Below are 18995 nucleotides of genomic sequence, written 5' to 3' on the forward strand. Positions count from 1 at the left end.
CTGTTTTTTAATACGGTCGAGATCCAAGCTGGCTAAGGAGGAAGGTCCATGAGGGCAGAGCTCTTTGCTGACCTTTCTCGCTCATATGTGGCACAGAGTAGAGATGCACTTGACATTTGTTGAAAGGAAGTCCTCACGGGGAGGCAGGCACAACCAAACCGTCAATAGATAACCTGGCGTCGTCTTGTTCTACACCATCCCCCTTCCTGAAATGAGCATTTAGTGAGCACTTACTGCATGCTAAGCCCTGAGTTATTTACAGACAGTTCCACTGGGCGCCTCCCCTAAAGCCTGGCTGGAGTTCCCTCCCAAGCAGGCCTCCTACTTTGATGCCACCTCCCTTATCCCTTCTGCTCTGCTTTTGAAGAAGACACACTTCTTGGTCAAAGCCTATAGGATTTTGATAACGCAGTGCTGTATCGAGGGGACACAGATAATCTCAAGAGGGCAGCCCTCGTGGTTAGGAGGTGGGGCCTTGGAGGCACAGGGCTAGGTCTGCTTTCCTCCCCTTGGCTGTGACAGTTTCTGACTTTCCTTGTTTTTCATGACCTTAATGGTTGCCTTTTTTTTTTTAAAGATTGTATTTATCTATTGGAGAGAGAGAAAGATGGAACATGAGTGGGGGAGGAGCAGCAGGAAAGGGAAAAGCAGGCTCCCCACTGATCAGGGAGCCCCACATGGGCCTCTGTCCCAGAACCCTGGGATCATGTCCTGAGCCAAAATTAGATGCTTAACTGACTGAGCCCCTCAGGCACCCATGATAGTTTTGAGGGCTGAGCGGGGATTTAGCCGAACACCCCTCAATCTGGGTTTGTCTGATGTTGTTCCAGGACAGTAGACTGGGGTTACAGGTTTTGGGGAGAATGGCACTGAGGTGAGGTGCCTTCTTCATCCCACCATTTCAGGGCGTACATCCAACCCACATGACCCTAATGTGACCTGTCCTAAGTGATGTTAAGCTTCATCACCTGATTCACGTTGGGTCTGCTGGGTTTAGTCATCATGTCCGTGTCAATGGTGGCTTCCCCAGGCAGGTTATTTGGGGAACCATGACTGCTTAAAACCAGCTCAGGTAGCCCTGGGGTGCAGGTCCTTCTAGACTTCTGTTCCCAGTTGTGTCTGAACATCAGTTGCTGAATGACAGGTCCGGGAGCCTGATGGCCTGGCCTCACCAGTAGGGCGGGGGGTACTCCTGACTCAGTGGCCAGATTCCTGACCCCGGGGTGCAGGCCTTTTGGCAGAAACACATCTGGGTTGCCTGGTGCATACAGAGGTTGAAGAAAAGGCCCTTGGTCTCAGCTCGTGGGGAGCCTGAACTGGGCTGGAACTGCGCCCACCCCGGCACAGGGGTCCTCAGGCTGTTCGCTGACTCTGCTGACTGACGAAGTAAAGCAGTGGGGAGCTCTGGGGTCCCTTTGGCCCCTAAGTGACGCTGTGACAACACTTAGCTGATCCAAGCGAGCCATCGTGGGGCCATGTTGGCTCCAGAAATAGGCCAGATTTTCATGTCAGGGGCAGCCAGGGAGCTAGACAGATAAGAAAGGAGTCTGGGACCCAGCTCTGCTGTATTTTCACAGAAAGCCACCCACCCTGTCTGAGCCTCAGTTTCCTTGCCTGTAGAATGGACAGCTGCACCCGCCTCACAGGGCAGTTGTGAGGAATATATGAGTTAGTGACGGAAAACACCGAGCACGGCGTCTGATTATGTCATTTAACACTCAGCGAACATAACTGCTGCTTGTCAGATGTTTTTGGAAATGTGGCTTCGCTGTCAGCCATGCTAAGTGGAAGCAAGGAGAAACGTGTGGGGGAACAAACCGTGAATAGTAGCAAGTCATAATCCTGATAAGCTGTGTCCATGATTTTCTTATCTTAATGCATCTTTTAGGCCTGACGGGTAGATCTACAGCTAGCTGCTTATAGACATTATTGTCTCCCCAGACCAGGATTTATACATGCTAATGCCTCGGAGAGGCTGGCAGGTAACAGAAGGGGGTGGATGAGGTCAGGGGTGACGTTAGGGAGTGGTGGGGACTGTGGCAAAATGGAAAGCTCACACGCATTCAAGGGGCAGCTGCGATCCTGCCCCAGACAACGTATGCCATGGGAGAATGCTGACGCGCTATTGCCAGAGCTGGTTGGGATTTTCTCCCTCTCTAGGAGGATCCAGAACTCTGGGTTTTAGAAAACACAATGCTTGTGTTTTGCACATGCTGGTCTGCCCTTGGTTTTTCCACTCCACAGGGGATCTTGGAGTGCATTCTGTCTGATCACACGTAAACCAGCCTCCCTCCTTGAGGCTGCCCAGAAATGCCATGTCGTGTTTAACCATCCTTTAGCGATGGTAGCTGTGATTGTTTCCAGACTTAAAAAAATATGCATAAATGAACATAAAGACACACACACACACACACACACACAATAGATCCTTATTATTTCTTGAGTCCATATTTTTTTTAAAAGATTTTATTTATTTGATAGAGGTCACAAGTAGGCAGAGAGAGGAGGCAGGCTCCCCGCTGAGCAGAGAGCCTGATGTAGGGCTCGATCCCAGGACCCCGAGTTCATGACCCAAGCCGAAGGCAGAGGCTTTAACCCACTGAGCCACCCAGGCACCCCTCTTGAGTCCATATTTGCAAATTCACCTACTTGCTAAAACCAGGACACGCAGAGCCAGGAAACGTTTGAATGGCCCAATGACATACACATTCCCAGCGGAAGAAATCCCACCTTTGTGTTCCAACTCCTGACTGTGTCCTTTAGGTGCTAGATTTAGTACCACACTGTGTTTTTGTGGCTTTTGTTAGTGATTTCATGTTAATAATGTACCTACATTATAGGCTACGCCTGAATTTCGGAGGGCTCCTCTCCTCCTCTGGGCTACCAACGACAACCGCCCCATGTCCCCAGCCTCCCATCATGCCACCCTGATGGAGCAATCACAGACCCTCAGACGACCTTCATTATTTACTCATTTCCTTGGCTAGTGTCTCTCTTCCTCTCCTGGAATGTAAACTCGGTGAGGGTGGGACAATGTCCCCGTTCCCCAGCACACTGCCCCCATACATGGCCAGTGCCCAGTGAGTGGGGTTGGCTATAGCCATTCAACTATCGCTTGCCAGTGTGTCCAGTCACCCCTGAACCATCATCAGCTTAGCTCTCCTTCTTAAATTTCATTCGGATCATTGTCAAAATCAGCTCAAGTAACTCAAGCATTAACCTGTTGATAGCAGGGTATGAGCTTTTAAAAATAATCAGTGGTCAAGGTAAGCCCAGGTGGGCTACAGATGTTTTGCTACAGATGTTTATACAGTCAAGAAACTGAAAAGTGGGGGCGCCTGGGTGGCTCAGTGAGTTAAGCTTCTGTCTTCCGCTTGGGTCATGATCTCAGGGTCCTGGGATTGAGCCCCGAATCAGGCTCTCTGCTCAGTGGGGAGCCTGCTTCCTCCTCTCTCTCTGCCTGCCTCTCTGCCTACTTGTGATCTCTCTCTCTGTCAAATAAACAAATAAAATCTTAAAAAAAAAAAAAAAGAAACTGGAAAATGAGTGAATGTAATGTTTGGAGCTGAGTCCTATGGTCTTGCATGTAGTTCGTGCTGTGTGAACAAGTCGGGGACCCAGGTGAGGGAGGCATGGAGAGGTCCTGGATTGTGCTATGTTCAAGGAGTAACCTGTATGTGACAAGGGGCTAGTTTAAGAGAGAAGAGGGTGGTGGGCCAGGAGGTCAGAGGAAGGTAGGGGGTCTTCTGGGCCCTGGGAAGGATTTTGAACTTTAGTCTAAAATGTATAGGAAAGCATTGGGAAACCACAGCCAGTGGGCCAAATGCGGCCCTTCACTGTTTTTTGTAAATAAAGTTTTATTGGCACACAGCCATGGTTGGTTGTTTTCCTGATACAAAAGCAGAGCTGAGTAGTTGGGACAGAGAATGCATGACCCACAAAGCCTAAAGTGTTCAGTATCTGGCTCCTTACAGGAATGGTTTGCACACTCCTGGCTTGCATAGTGGAAAAATAGGATGGGATTTATAGTTTTTTGTTGTTGCTGTTAATTTTTTTTTATGGTGTTATGTTAGTCACCATATAATATACATCATTAGTTTTTGATGTACTGTTCCAAGAGTATTTATGTTTTAATAATAGTATGAATGTTGAAGATAATGATATAAACAGAATATAAGTATTATATAAGCATTAATATGGATGTATTAATGTAAGCATTAGGGAAGAAATGGTTATAAGTAATAATAGCTCATCTTTTTGTGTATCTGACTTTGTTCTAAACATTTTTATACATATCCACTTATTTAATCCTTGTAACTATCATATAAGTGCTTTAATTATACCCATTTTATAGATAAGGAAACCAAGGCATGGGAGTAGTTAAATGACCTGCTCAAGGTGACACAGGTAACTGGTAGAGCAGGGATTTGAACTAAGATGGTCTTGCCTTGGGGCTGATTGAGTTTTCTGTGGGCTGATGCTGTCAGGGAAGGAGGCATTGCTCTTACCTAGGGGCAGCATTCAGAACAGAGGCAGTGCTTATCTGGGCTTTGCAGGGTGTGTAGGAGTTGGACTATAGAATTGCTAGAGGACCTCACCGGCTGAGGACCAGGGACTGAACAGCTCTGAGACTCAGAGCTAATTTGGCTTCGCTGCCAAGGGCAGACCCCAAGCTGAAATGGATTCGTAAATGGTGATCAACCCTGGGACCCGGGACCAGCCACGTGATGTGTAAAATCATGCAAAATGAAAATGCAGAGCCCTTTACTCAAAAAGTGTTAAGAATTTCAAGATGGCAACAACAGAGTGCAAAGTCAAGCACAGGGCCATCCCATGCAGCTGGCCCAGCTGGGGTTAAAGGGCCCTTGCCTTTGGGGCAGGACTTGGCAGTGGGGGGGTTACAAGGCCAGGAGACCTTATATGGTCACGAGGAGGGAACTGGGCACCAAGTTCCCTATGAAATAGGACAGAGGTTTTGGGTACGTTGATCAGGAAGGCCTCTTTACCCCCAGAGTTCAGGGGCCAGAAAAGTAAAGATATTAATGTTTCTAAAGCAGCCCCGAGCACATCAATCTTCAGACACTCGTGGGCCTGGAGCCCTGGAGTTTTCTTTGGCACAGCCTCCCAGGACAATTTATTTTTATCAATAAAACTTGGAAACTGTTGAGCCAAGCAGCCCACATGGGGAGAAGCAGATTCCCAGAGTGTATGTCCCACTTCCCCTCCCTCATAAGGTCAAAGGTCAGGGCCACAGTCATGGTCATGCCAGTATCTTTGCTGTAAAACAGAAGAGGTAGGAGAGGCTGAAAACAAAGTGGAAAATGAGATTATTGTGGGAAAGGGGAGGTTCTGGGGATCTAGACACTGTGTGTACTTAGATCTGAATAGGCTTAGCATCACCTATAAAGGTGGCTTCCCATACTCAGATTTTCTCTCCTTCCTCTTGCTCTGGTCAAAACCTGCCTTTCAGTCTGGGGGTGACATCTGGCAAGCATTCTGATGTTAGCCTGATTGAAGTAATTCATACTAGGGTGTAAATGACTGAGTGGCTTGGTTCATTGGTTCCTCTGGCCTTAGGAAGCTAGTCCCTGGAGGGGTGGGCCTGTATCGTGGAATGACGGGGCAAAAAGTAGTAGAAAGCATCCTGACTGCATTGGAATCAGAGGCCTTTCAGTTCTGACTGTGCCCTTGCCTTACTGTGTGACCTAGGGCGAGTTGCTTACCCACTCTAGGCCAGAGTTCCTCTTCTGTAATAACTGGGAAGTGGTACATCCTACCTTCAGGATTGGGGGAGGGAAAGTAAAGGAGATAATGCATGTGAAACAATTAGCATGGGGCCTGTCCTTCCCCTAAAAGTCAACGCTCCTTAAAATTAAAAAAAAAATTTATTTATTTATTTATTTATTTATTTAGTTATTTATTTATTTATTTATTTATGGTTTGGACTCTATTTCCCCCTCAAGAAATAGAGATCATTGACTCCACAGTTCCCCATTCACAAAGTGCGTCTGAGGCTACGTGAAACAATGTGGCCGCTGGGACAAAGACCATTAAGAAGAAGGAGAGGGCGATACTAAGGCCAGCATTCCTGGAGATCAGACACTTGATGTCCGGACATCAGGACCTACAGCACTAGGTCCAGAAATTCAGGACACGTGTTACTTTCTGTCTTTTTTAGCCATGAGCAAAGTGGTTAACGAGTGCCTGGCAGGGAAAATTAATGTCTTTCCTAAATAGGAAAAAGAGCAGGGACCGCACCAGTGCTATGGCACTGGTTCAGCGGGGAGAACCTTGAGCTGACCTCGCGGGAGACACGTTCTTTTCCAGACTTAAAAAAAAAAATTTATCTCTTGCATTTCAGAATGTTCTGTGAGCTCAGAAAATGAGAGAGTCTAGGCAAAGAAAGGAAAAACAAAAGAAGAAAATGGGAGGGGAGGCCAAGAAGGAAAGAACGTTATGGTTGAGACCCTGTCCTTCCAATTCACCAGGAAGAGTGGGAGTCAGAGTCAGTATCTAGAACCCTCGGAAGAAGCAATCCCACCGCAATGATCTTTGCTGGCCAGGAGAGGCGGGTGGGTCAAGAAGGCCGTTTGATTTAAAAAAAAAAAAAAAAGTCTGCCATATTCTAGGAGTGCTTTTTAAAAAACATTTTATTTATTTATTTATTTGACAGAGATCACAAGAAGGCAGAGAGGCAGGCAGAGAGAGAGGAGGAAGCAGGCAGGCTCCCCACTGAGCAGAGAGCCCGATGTGGGGCTCAATCCCAGGACCCTGGGATTATGACCTAAGCCGAAGGCAGAGGCTTTAACCCACTGAGCCACCCAGGCACACCCTAGGAGTGCTCTTTTGAAAAGACTAAAAACACTCTGCTGTGCTAAACATATCAGTCATTTACACTTTAGTGTGAATTACTTCAACCAGGTTTGTCCTCTGATACTTGCCTCAGATCATTATTAGCCAGCCACCTTAGAGTCAGCATGGGCTTCTCCAGGGGATGAAGGGACTTACATGTGCCCAATGGCTGGTAGGAAAACCCATAAGGGAAGCTTCTAAAACTTTTATCTTAGGGTCTGGCACTCTAAGAGTTACCTATTTCCTTCCCAGAAGGCTGCCCTTTGCCTGATCTTTCTGTCAACAAAGCTAATGTCTTAAAAGTAGACGATTTGCCGAGAAACTACTCCGTGTGGGACTATAACGATGGATTCATGTCATGTCACATGTGTCCAAACCCACAGAACATCCAGGACCTAGTGTGAACCTTAGTGGGAACTCTGGACTTCGGGTGACGATATGTTAGGGTATGTTCATCGATTATAACAAATGGACCACTGGTTGGGGGGTGTGTGTTGGCTGTGGGGAAGGCTATACACGTCAAGGGACAGGGGGATAGAGGAACTCAGTGTACTTTCTACTCAACCTTGTTGTGAACCCGAAACTGGCCTAAAAAAATAAAGTATCTTAAGCAAAAAAGAGAAGATTCCAAATAGACCTAAGTTTGGACCTTGGTAAGAAAACTCAGTTTGTCTCTTTTACTCTTTTCATCTGAATCCTTTCCTGCATCCTCTCGGGGGCGGGAGGCGGGGGAAAGCATACACTGAGGTTGCGGCCAGCCTAGGGTTTCAGGTCCAGCGCAGCTCTGGGCTGGCGGCATGACCTTGGGCAAGTCGCTTCCCCCCTGGGAGCCTCATTTGTCCTACCGGCAGATGGCCCGGAGCTCTAGAACGAGGGTAAGGTTATTTCCAGCGGCATACTGTTCCTGTGTCTTTCAGAGGGGAGTCCGGAGCCGGGAAAACAGAAAACACCAAGAAAGTCATCCAGTACCTGGCCGTGGTGGCCTCCTCCCACAAGGGCAAGAAGGACACGAGCATCACGGTGAGTGCAGCCCCTGTTCAGTGGCCGAGCCCTAGCGCACAGGACTCAGCTCCGTGGAAAGACCCGGATCCGTGTTTAACGGGTCCCTTGCTCGGCAACTCACAGGAGGGATCTTTTTCCAGCTGGGTGGGCCCTTTGACTGGCCTATTCCTCACCTCAGCCCCGATCATCCTCTTGAGGGGTCCTGTTTCATGACATGGGACAAGCCCTCTCCCGCCACCGTGAGGAGATTGCTTCACATCAGGGCATCCCCGTAGCGGTACCGCTGTCATTCCGGACCAGATAATTCTCTGCTGTGGGGCTGCCTTAGACATTGTAGGACTTTTAGCAGCATCCTGGTCTCTCCCCCACAAGATGCTGGTAGCAGCTCCTCTGCCAAGCTGTGACAGCAAAAAAAAAAAAAAAAAAATGTCTACAGGCATCTCCAGGTGTACTCTGGGACACCCAGATTGAGAACCACCCTGCAAATCTTTGTAAACTGCCTAGGACTGAGACACATCTGTCACTCCTCCACGTGCCCCTCTGACTGGGACCCCAGGGGATGGGAAGAGCAGCATCCCTCAGCTATGGGCTTTGGCTCAGTGCAGTGACTGAGCATCGCCTGGATGCATCAGAGGATGGGGTCCAGCGAGGAGTCCGAGCGATGCTGTCATTCTATTCACCGGACTTCTAGATGGGTGGGGAACAGAGATCACTGCTAAATAACCATACAGATAAACCCACACTGACACAGTCTGAGGACAAGAAGAGCAAGTTTCTAGAATCATCCCTCCTGGGGTCCATTCCTCTCTTCTTTGTCCTCTGTCTCACCCTGCCTCATCTGTCCCTGAAGAGGAGGGGACATGCAGTGGGGCTGCTTGAAGGATTTGTCAGTGCCTTTGTCTGAAGGTTTGGGGCTGGGACGGTGGCAGCCTGGAGTCCTGAAGACAGCTTGGAGGGGCTTGTTTTCTAGACCTCCCAGATGGTTCTAGGACTGTCACAGAGACAGCTTGTCTGGGCTGGGCACCATCTGGAGGGAACCCTCCTCCCTCGAACAAATGCAGGAAATCCAACTTTTCCAAACTGTGTCTGGCACAGTGTGTAGGAACACAAAAGCCTACGGTTAAGTTTACGCGGCCGTTAAACATGGCTTCCCGTTGCCTTCTCTTTCCCTATAATAGTCAACCCAAGACATAATAATACCTAATAATGACTGACCTCCACTAAGGTCCTACGATGGGCCGAACCCTTTTTTCTCTGCTTCTGCAAACCTGTCTCCATCAATATCTCACTGATCATGTTCCAAAGAACCCACCTTGGCCCCCCAATGACCAAAACTTTTGAAATGCCTGAGCGTCTAAGAAATTCTTAAAAGGAACGAGCTCAATGGAAGAATAAGAATCAGAGAAAAGTTGCCCTCCCCGCCAATTACCCTGGGGAATCTAGGCTGTCTGGGGGAGGCAAGGGGAGGGGGTGAATTGCAATCCCGATTCTCCAGCCCCAGACGTGCGCGTGATTGGAATGATACTGACATTTGTTTTATACTGTATTGTTCAACTACAGCAAGGCCCAGCTCTTGCCTACGTGAGTAACTAAGAGTGTTTTCCTGGTGTGTACGGGAGGCACGGAGTGTATTTAAATCTGCATGGTCCTTTTGCATCCACTGAGTCCTCTAGGTGATGGTAGAAGGGGCGGGGCCCCGAGCGGTCACAGCCCAAACCAACAGCTCACCAAAGTACCATCTGGCGGGGGTTCCAGTGCCAGCGTGTGGGGTGGGGGGCCTGCGTGCCTGCCACGGGAGCCCCCTTGGAATGCCCCAGGTTGTCCTCCAGCCCGGAATGGAATTCCCCAGTTCAGAATGAATCCCCCCACCACCCCGCAACCCTTCCCACAAACGCATCCATCACCGGGTACCTCAAACTGGACCGCCCTAGAGACGTCTGTCCCACCTGGTTGAGTGTTTTAGGACCCCTCTGGCCCTGAAGCTTCCCTGGCTTGATTGACAGTTGGTTAATGGCACTGCTGTGGCATCCCTCCCTCCCTCCCTCCCTCCTCCCTGCCATCATCCCTACGTTTCTCCCCTGAGCCCTGTCCCCTGCGCACCAGTGTGTCCTCGTGCATGCGTGTGCAGTGCGTGTCTGTCTTTGCATGCCGGTTGCTTGACCCAAGGCTCCAGAAAAAGGAGACTTGGAGTTTGCGATGCACTAGCTTCGGTGGCATGGTAAGGCCCCAGCTATGCAACACCCAACGGGGTCCTGCCTGGACCTCTGCAGATGTGAACTCATCTCTAACACAGAGCTTGAGGGGCTGGTGTATGGGTCCCTGTTCTAGAAGAGATCCTAGCATGTGCTAGGATCACACTCAGTCCATCTTAATGAGATCCTGGGAGGCCGTGTCATGGATGGCTCAGAAGGAGAATCAGGATTCTTTTTTGGGATCTGCTCCTGTGTGACCCTGGCCAAGTCACTTAACATCTCTGAGCCAGTCTCATCATCCATCCATTGGATGGTTAGAACAAGATGTCCATGTTTAACACTCTCCTGAGAAGAGAGTCCCATCCACTGGAATTCCCATTCTACTCTTGATCTTAGCCAAAAGGCTGAGAAGCGATACTGGAATTCCCATTCTAGAAAGGGAACCTTTTGGGGGAGATATTGGGATCCCAAGTTTGTGTTGACAGAAGTAATCCCTTTGGATTTCTTCCCACCAGGCAAAGAAAGTCCTTTGTCCTCCTTGCAGATTCCCACAGGTCCCAGTTATGGGGATTCTGCTTATGCCCTGGGGATTTTCACGGAGGTGACACCTTCATTTCATCTTTGGGAGTTACAGAGGAGCAGGGCCTGTGAAGGAAATAAGAAATAAGTAGCAGCTTCCTGTACCCTGGACAGCTACCCGTGATGCCCTCCTGGTGGACAGAGGCACGGGGGAGAGCTGTGTGCTCCCATTCCCTTCTAGAACCGTTCCCAGCTTCTTTTTAGCCCTGCCCTGCTGCCCTGAGGAAAGGGACAGGGAACTCAACAGAGGGAGCGTGGAGGAGACCCCAAGGTCCCAGGACTTCCCGGGAGGCCTGGAGGAAGAGCTTGGATGGGGAGGCCATTGGGCCAGTCTGCAACCATCGTGTTTTGGGGCTAGGCAAAAGCAACTCATCGCTTTCCTGGCATGACTTACCTCGTTGGCCCTTTCCTGCCACAATTAATCACATGACCGCGTTTGTGCACAGGAGCTCCCTCAGAGGGGGCTGGGGGGGCTGTGTACAGTCTCAGCTGCATTTAACCTGATGAATGGAGCTCAGGCAACCTGCTTTGAAGCTTTGTTCTGCAGTCAGTTAAGAGTATTCCCGGTGGGTTTTGTGCATTCCTTACTTGTCTTCCATAAAAAAACTTCAGAAAACTAGTCCTGAGAAAAGAAAACTTGCAACTTAAAAAACCAAAATCACACTAAAACCATCAGGAGGAGGGCTGTAGTGGTTAACCTGAAAGACAGCTGCTTGTTAAATGTGAGCAGCAGCAGAACTGCCATGGACAGCAGTGCGGGTTGTGCACTGCACAGCCCCAAGGAGCGCAATTTATTATGATGTAAACGATGTCCTCAACGTTGTGCAGTGGTTGTCAGTGAAACGGCATTTCATAGATGAGCAAGCCCTGGTCAGAAAGTGGCCTTCCTAGGGAACAGATGCCCTAGAGAAGTCAGTTGCTTCTCTTCTGAAATCCTTGAGTAAATTTGGACCTTATCATCGGAGTCTCAAACAGGGTAGGAGATTGGCTAGGAGAGGACCTGTAGGTTAAGGGCAGAATTTTGGGACGACCTCTGACTAGAGCAGAGCTGTCACTGCCTGGGTTCCTCTCTCCACTAACTAGACGTGAATACATTTTAGGGTGAGCTGGAGAAGCAGCTTCTGCAAGCAAACCCGATTCTGGAGGCTTTTGGCAATGCCAAAACGGTCAAGAATGACAACTCTTCACGATTTGTAAGTAGCAAAACTCTTGTGGTGTCCTCGCCTGCCTGAGAATGCAGAGCCTGCGTGTGTGGGGAGCCTGGGACAGAACGGGGTGGGGGGGGGAGGTGAACCCTTGACAGTGCTGCGCTTATATCTTCAGTCCTGTCATGACCTTACAAGGCTGCAAGGGCTCCTGCTACTCATTCCTTCCTTCCTTTCTTCCTTCCTTCAGATATTCATTGAGCACCTTTAGTATACTAGGCACCTGTAAGGCATTTGACATTTATTCAATAAATATTTACTGAGCACCTACTAGGTGCTAGACACTTAATACTCATTCATGCATTCAGCAAACAAATTGAACACCCACTATGTAGAGGGACGTACATCCTTTAATGAGTATTTATTAGGCACCTACTGTGTATCATCGTTCAAACCCTGTTATATGCACCATCTCTTGCTTTTTTGTCGGCTCTGTGGGTTTTTATGAAGCACCTGCAGTAGACCAGACGCGGAGCCAGGCTCACGTCTGGCTCAGCAAACGTGAATTGTAGCAAATGATTCAGAAGTGGTTCCAGCCTTCATGAGGCTTGTGGTCTAGTTGGGGAGTTGATGAAGGTATGTGAGGCGGAAAGTGCCACCTTCCCACACACGCTTCCCCAGACTCCAAGAGGCTCCCTTTCTCACTGGAGCCTCACGGGGGCCGGAGAGCCCTGAAAGTGGGTGATTAATGATTCAAAGACCTGGTTCACCTGTCCCAAAGAGGAGGATTGATTTCCACCTGGATGAACTTGAGCCTGGTGGATCGTATCATGGTGGGACCTGCCTGCTTCTGGGCAGGGGACAGGGAGGGAGCCCCCCAGCCACAAAGCTTGCCACAAAACAGGCTTCCTCCTTACTTGTGGCTTCTCTTGGGAGCACTGTCCCATTGGGCAGGTGACACTACCGCTCTGGGCCTCAGCTTACCCACCTTTAAAATGGGGATAACCATGACCAGCGGAGGGGCATTGCAAGAGCCAAATGAAATTGATTCGCGAGTGTGTTTTATAAGTTCCTCTGTCGCTGCGAGGCTTGAAATCATCCCCAGCTCAGCCGATGGTGGTTCCTTCTGACCTGCTGACCTGTGAGGTTCTGAGGGTTCGCAAGAAACTGTCGGTCCTCCGCCGAGACCCTCAAATGCTCCCTGACCGACCTCTCTCTCCACTTGCCTGCAGTGCAGGGGTGAGGGGCTGAGGCTGGGGAGCCCCCCCCTTTGAACTGCGTTTTCTTGTTGGCAGGGCAAATTCATCCGCATCAACTTTGACGTCACTGGTTACATCGTGGGAGCCAACATTGAGACCTGTATCCTTTGCTGATCCTGGGTCACACGGGCCCTGCCCGGCAACCCGCCTCCTGCCCCGAGCCTGAGAGGCCCAGAAAGGTGGACGAGCTGCCCCTCTATCTCCGAGCTCCTGGGTTCCTTCCAGAACAGATCTGCCCTGGGGTTGTAGTCTTTGGACAGCAGGCACTGCAGTATGGTGTCGCACAAACGTGAGTCCCAAACAGCCCGAATTTGATTCTGGGGTTGACCTCTCCTTAGCTGAGTGACCTCAGGCTAGTTACTCAGCCTCTCTGTGCCTCATCAGAGCAATGGGAGTGATAACGGCATCTCCCTCGCAGAGCTGTTGTGAAAATAAAGTGAATTAACTCACATAAAGCAATTAGAACTGGGTCAGGGGCAGAAGGAGGTGGGTTGAGCACTGGCTCTCATCTGATCTTCATTTTTCTCCTTTTTGAGCCCATAGACCCCTTGTCCTGCTTAAGGAGCTGGTCTGTGTCTATCCTGTGGGCAGAACGTGCCCACAGGTTCAGCAGTGCTGCGAAGGACACAGAAAGCAGCTGTTTTTGAGAATCTGAATGGCCAAGTGGAGCCACTTGGAAATTTCTGGACTCGAGGACTGAGTCTACGGTTTAGTGATTGATGAACCTAGAAGCATGACAGGTGCCTCCCAGGCTCAGGGAGGTTATATGTTTCTAGCCGCGTGTGCAGCATTAGCTGGGCACGTGGGACTCTGGGGAGTGTTGTAGCTGCATTTTGGTGCCCTGGGTGAGGGAGGACTTCAGAGCGGCTCAAGTCTCATCCATTCTCCCCTCTGCCATATCAGCGTGGGGATGGGGGCAAGTCATTTAGCTTCTGTGAACCTCACTTTTGCCAGCTGTGAAATGGGAATGATAACAGCCTATGTGTGGAGCTGCAGTGAAACTGTGGTTCCTTTGAAGGACTAGTACGGCCCTCGGCCCAGGGCTTGGCCCACGACGAGTGTCTGTGGCTGTTAGGCTGTCATTAACTTTTGTCTTTTTTTTTTTTTTTTAAGAGAAAGAGAGCGCATGCGCGGGTGGGTACGCGGGGGAGGAGCAGGGAGAGAGGGAGAGAGAAAATCTCCTGCAGACTCCCCACCGAGCATGGAGCCTGACGCAGAGCTCGATCTCACGACCCTGAGATCATGTCGTGAGCCCAATTCAAGAGTCAGGCACTTAACCGACTGAGCCACCCGGGTGCCCCCTAACTTTTGTCGTTTTCTGTTTTAATCCACCCAGACTTTGTTCCCTAGAAAATCAGTATCCATCTGGTATAAAACGTCTGCGTTCATCTAGAGAAGCGCCCACAGCGAGTGCTAGCTCCTTCAACCCAGACGTGAGAACCAGGCTCCATGGAACAGTATGAAAATGGGCAAAACCCTATCTGCTGAGGCCCAGAGAGATAAGCATTACCTCCCTGTGCCCCCAGGTTCCCCCGGATTAGACTGTGTTCAGCCACGCAGGGTGGTTTTTTCCCCCTCAAAGCCTCTGACGAGACAGGTCCACAAATTCCAAAATCCAGCAACTTCTGAAAACCGAAACTCAGCTGATGGTAACAGCTGCTGAGCCCACAAGAGGCTGTCTGTAGCCTCTCTCATCCCCTTAGGAGAACAGTGACATCTTCTGCAGGAGTATCCGTGAGCTCTCTCGAAGCCACTGAGAGTGTCCTATGATACTCATACAGAGCATCCACATTGGTCTGTCCAAAATCTAGCAAATTCTGAACCACTTCTGGCCCGAGCATTGGGAAAAGAGATTGTGGAACTTCTGGCATTTTGATGATTCTTAACCTTACACCAGGGTTGCGTGTGTTGAGCACTGGCTTGAGTCTTTGGCACATAGTATCTCATTTAATTCTGGCCCAGCTCTGAGAGGTGGAGAAGCGGTCTCTGCAGAGGGACCCAGCCGGGCCCGGAGCTTGTGCTGGAATGCTGCTGAGCAGGCCTTGGGCACTGGTGAGCCAGTGCAATTCAGGTGTTTCAGATGTAAAGGAACAGCTTCCTGCTTTGGAGGAAGCAGGCCCCACTGCCAACCAGCCCAGCCTCTCTGAGACCAGGTGCCCGCTATGGGCTGAACCCCCCATGATCTTGGGGCTGCATGGCCGGCCCATCCAGGGAAGAGTCTGTCTTACAGCCTATTCTCAGACCCCTGCTCACTCTTCTCAGCTGTTCATTTATTATGTTCATGGCGAGTCCCGGACAGAGACCCCTCCCTCTGGCCTCAGCTTCTGCCTTTCAGATCCGCAGCTGGCATAGTGCGTAGCCTGGCCAGCAGCCCCTGTGCCACCTGGGAGCTTGTAAGAAATGCAGGCCATGGACCCTGCCCCAGACCCGCAGACTCAGAGCTATAGGGATGGGCCGGCCCCCTGGATTTTAACAAGCCTTCTAAGGATGCACAGTTGGAAGTGGACTGGGACAGCGGAGTCAACTGCTAGGCTAAATTTTAGGGCTCCAGGAAGGCAAGCACTGCTACCTTTGCAGGGCACAGGTGGGCCTGTCCTAACATCCTGCCACATCGCACTTATGGAAGAAGAAATCCACCTGGTACAATGGCCCAGCCACCTGTGTGCCCTCCCCCACAATCTGGGACCCCTGTGGTCTCCATGGCGCACCACAGTGGAATGGCTTCTCTCCTTTAATGAGTTAGGGGTGGGTTCTCATTCTTTTTGCGTGCTCTTGGAAAATGACTTCCTTCCCTGACCCTCGGTTTCCCTATTGCGCTTACTTCCTTGGATAGTTGGTAAGGCTTAAGTGAGATCTCCTCTCTTGCTGTTGGTAAGACAGAGATGGGAGAGGAAAGATAGGTTCTGGCAAGGGGAACACCTGTGATTCCCCCAGAATCCTTAACTCCTCCCCCAAACTAGATCTGCTGGAGAAGTCGCGGGCGATTCGCCAAGCCAGAGACGAGAGGACGTTCCACATCTTTTATTACCTGATTGCTGGAGCCAAGGACAAGATGAAAAGTAAGTGACCTGTGAGAATGCATCACTGGGGGTGGGGTGGGTGATGGGGTTCAACCACCCCATTCATCACGATCCAGGGTTAATAGATTGGTTATTAAACCAGAGCCTCAGATGCTGTCCAGGGAATAAGTAACTTTGGTGGCAGGAGTGTAATTCCTCATCTCCTTTTGGTGAGCTGAAACCTAGCTTTGGCCACCTGCTAAGCCACATCCCCTGACACAGGGTTGCATCTAGCTGGACGAAGGGACGTCTTTATCCCAGCTGCCCCCAAACACCCTGCCTTTAGGAACAAAGCTGCCTGAAAAATTAGATCCATATTTATCCATCCACTTATGAAACTTTATCGCATCATTAATATGCATGAATTTTAAAAATCAATTACTGTCAAAAGGTTTATAATAAAAACACCATTCCCTGTTCACCCTTTTTCCAATTCCTACCTTACCCTATAGTACTGATTTTATCACTTTTAGCTGTTCCTTCTGGTACTTACCACTATCTCTCTATTTAACAGCTTAATATAGATGATCTATAACATAGGCTTGTTTATGCTGTATGTCATATATAGGCTGTTATATGTTCTGAAACTCCAATAATTTACTCTTAAACGAATATACAAATCACACAGCTGAAAGGAGGAATATATACATATTATAGTCTAAATTCTAGTAACAATTTTAAGATTAACATTTTATGAGAGCAATACAAACTTTGCTTCCCATCATTTTGGGGCCCCAGGGTTAGTGATTTGGCTTAAGAAATTTATCCAAGGCATGTGTGTGCTGGTATCTTTGCTGTGATGAGGTGTAGTGCAATGTTCTGCCACTAGGGGGCGACCTCATTCACTCTTAAATCCTGACGCTTGGCGGTCTGGAGCTTATAATTGGGTCTGAAGTAGAGCAGTTTTGAATAAAAGGGGGAGATGCTGAACAGATGTTGTACACTGGAAATTAGGTAAGTTATCAGTTACAGTGCGGGACATTATGAGGTGGCCCGGGGAGAAATGTGTCTATCTCTCCATCTCTTTGGAACCAAAGTCAATAGTAGCTTGTTTGGTGATCTGGGTTCCAGGTTTGTGCTCTGTCTCTAGTCTTCCAACAATTGGGCAAGGATAAAGCTAACTCCTAAAATTCCTCGGGGCCATTTTTATTCTTGATGCTAGATCTGGAAAGAGAGGATCAAACATTTGTAAGTTTACCCAGAGTCTGGATAATGAAATCTTGGTCAAGACCGAAATCCTTGTGACTTTAATCAGGCATCGTGGCTAACCCAAAGGCTGGAGTTAACTGGTTTCTTGGGTCAGTTTAACCTCAGGCACTTTCCAAGTGACTTGACCCATAAAAGACCTTTGTTCAAAAAGAAAACTATCTCATTGACTTTTCTCCAAAACCACAGTCAAATCCAGCCTCATTAAAGATTGATCTGGAAGAGGACATTTGCGATCTCAGCATCATGGATCAGGCCCACATCTGGCTCTCTGCTTAGCAGGAAGCCTGTTTCTCCTTCTCCCACTCCCCCTGCTTCTGTTCCCTCCCTCATTGTGTCTCTCTGTCAAAATAAATAAATAAATAAAATTAAATCTTAAAAAACAAACCAGTAGACTAGATATGATAAGAGAGCTAAATCTTTATCCACCATTACAGGTGATCAATAGATAATACCTCATTTTGAAATATCCAGAACTAGTTTATTATAGATGATATCTAAATACAACATTATAATTTGTATAAGCCTATATAATATATGACATATAGTATATACAAGCCTATGCTAAATATAATTTATATTAAGTTGTTAAATAGATAGTGGTAAGTACCAGAAGGAACAGCTAAAAGAGTGAAAAGCAGTACTATGGGGTAAAGTAGGAATTGGAAAAAGGGTGAACAGGGAATGGTGTTTTTATTGTAAACCTTTTTTTTTTTAATTAAGATTTTTTATTTATTTGTCAGAGAGAGAGAGAGAGAGCACACATAAGCAGGCAGAGTGGTAGGCAGAGGCAGAGAGAGAAGCAGGCTTCCTGGAGGGCAAGGAGCCCAATGCAGGACTCGATCCCAGGACCCTGGGATCATGGCCCGAGCCGAAGGCAGCAGCTTAACCAACTGAGCCACCCAGGTGTCCCTATTGTAAACCTTTTGACAGTAATTGATTTTTTAAATTCATGCATATTAATGATGCGATAAAGTTTCATAAGTGGATGGATAAATACGGATCTAATTTTTCAGGCAGCTTTGTTTGGGTGTTTGGGGGAAGCTGAGATAAAAGTGTCCCTTCATCCAGCTAGATGCAACCTTGTATCAGGGGATGTGGCTTAACAGGTGGAACTAAGACTAGGTTTCAGCTGCCAGGTACCTTGGGGCAGTGCACAACCTGCACCACGGTATGAGGCTGGTGTTGGCTGGTGATGCCTTCTGTGTGATAGAGTAAAAGGAAGGTTTTAAATTGTACAAGTCTCAGGAAAGGGAACAAATTTAGTGATTCTGCTTAAGAAATTTATCCAATTTATCCAAACCGTTCACCAGGTTCCTGCCTCTCATGTTCAAAGTCCATCTTCCTGACCACCATCCCATCTTCGTCTCCTTCTAGATGACTTGCTTTTGGAGGGCTTCAACAACTATACATTCCTCTCCAATGGCTTTGTGCCCATCCCAGCTGCCCAGGATGACGAGATGTTCCAAGAAACCTTGGAGGCCATGGCAATTATGGGCTTCAATGAGGAGGAGCAGCTGTGTAAGTCTTCATGCCTTGAGACTGGAGGCTGGTGAGGGGACCTAGAGTCATGGCCACCAGAATTAGTTAGAGGTTCTTCTCTGGTTGGGACAGATTTCTGCTTGCTGGATTCTCTCCATATCCTAAAAAAAAAAAAGGAATGAAGGAAAATGAATATTACCTTAGGTGGCTTATTGGTGT

At 48.7% G+C, this 18995-nt stretch overlaps 1 protein-coding gene across 4 annotated transcripts in view; it reads left to right on the plus strand.

Annotated features, from left to right (window-relative positions):
* Nucleotides 1-18995, plus strand: part of LOC111155989 (myosin heavy chain 11) — a 92279-nt gene that overhangs the window by 29057 nt on the left and 44227 nt on the right. For 2 of the 4 annotated variants that reach the window (XM_022516497.1, XM_022516498.1), the window contains exons 4-8: nucleotides 7770-7872; nucleotides 11726-11818; nucleotides 13066-13129; nucleotides 15990-16088; nucleotides 18672-18815. In XM_022516497.1, coding sequence (XP_022372205.1) covers nucleotides 7770-7872; nucleotides 11726-11818; nucleotides 13066-13129; nucleotides 15990-16088; nucleotides 18672-18815 — 503 coding nt within the window. Of the gene's footprint in view, nucleotides 1-7769; nucleotides 7893-9414; nucleotides 9436-9473; nucleotides 9481-11725; nucleotides 11819-13065; nucleotides 13130-15989; nucleotides 16089-18671; nucleotides 18816-18995 lie in introns of all 4 variants that reach the window. The other 2 variants (XM_022516499.1, XM_022516500.1) reach the window with 2 other exon arrangements.

Source organism: Enhydra lutris, unplaced genomic scaffold, assembly GCF_002288905.1.
Source record: "Enhydra lutris kenyoni isolate GAN:26980312 unplaced genomic scaffold, ASM228890v2 scaffoldscaffold45, whole genome shotgun sequence".
Taxonomy (NCBI): Eukaryota; Metazoa; Chordata; class Mammalia; order Carnivora; family Mustelidae; genus Enhydra; species Enhydra lutris.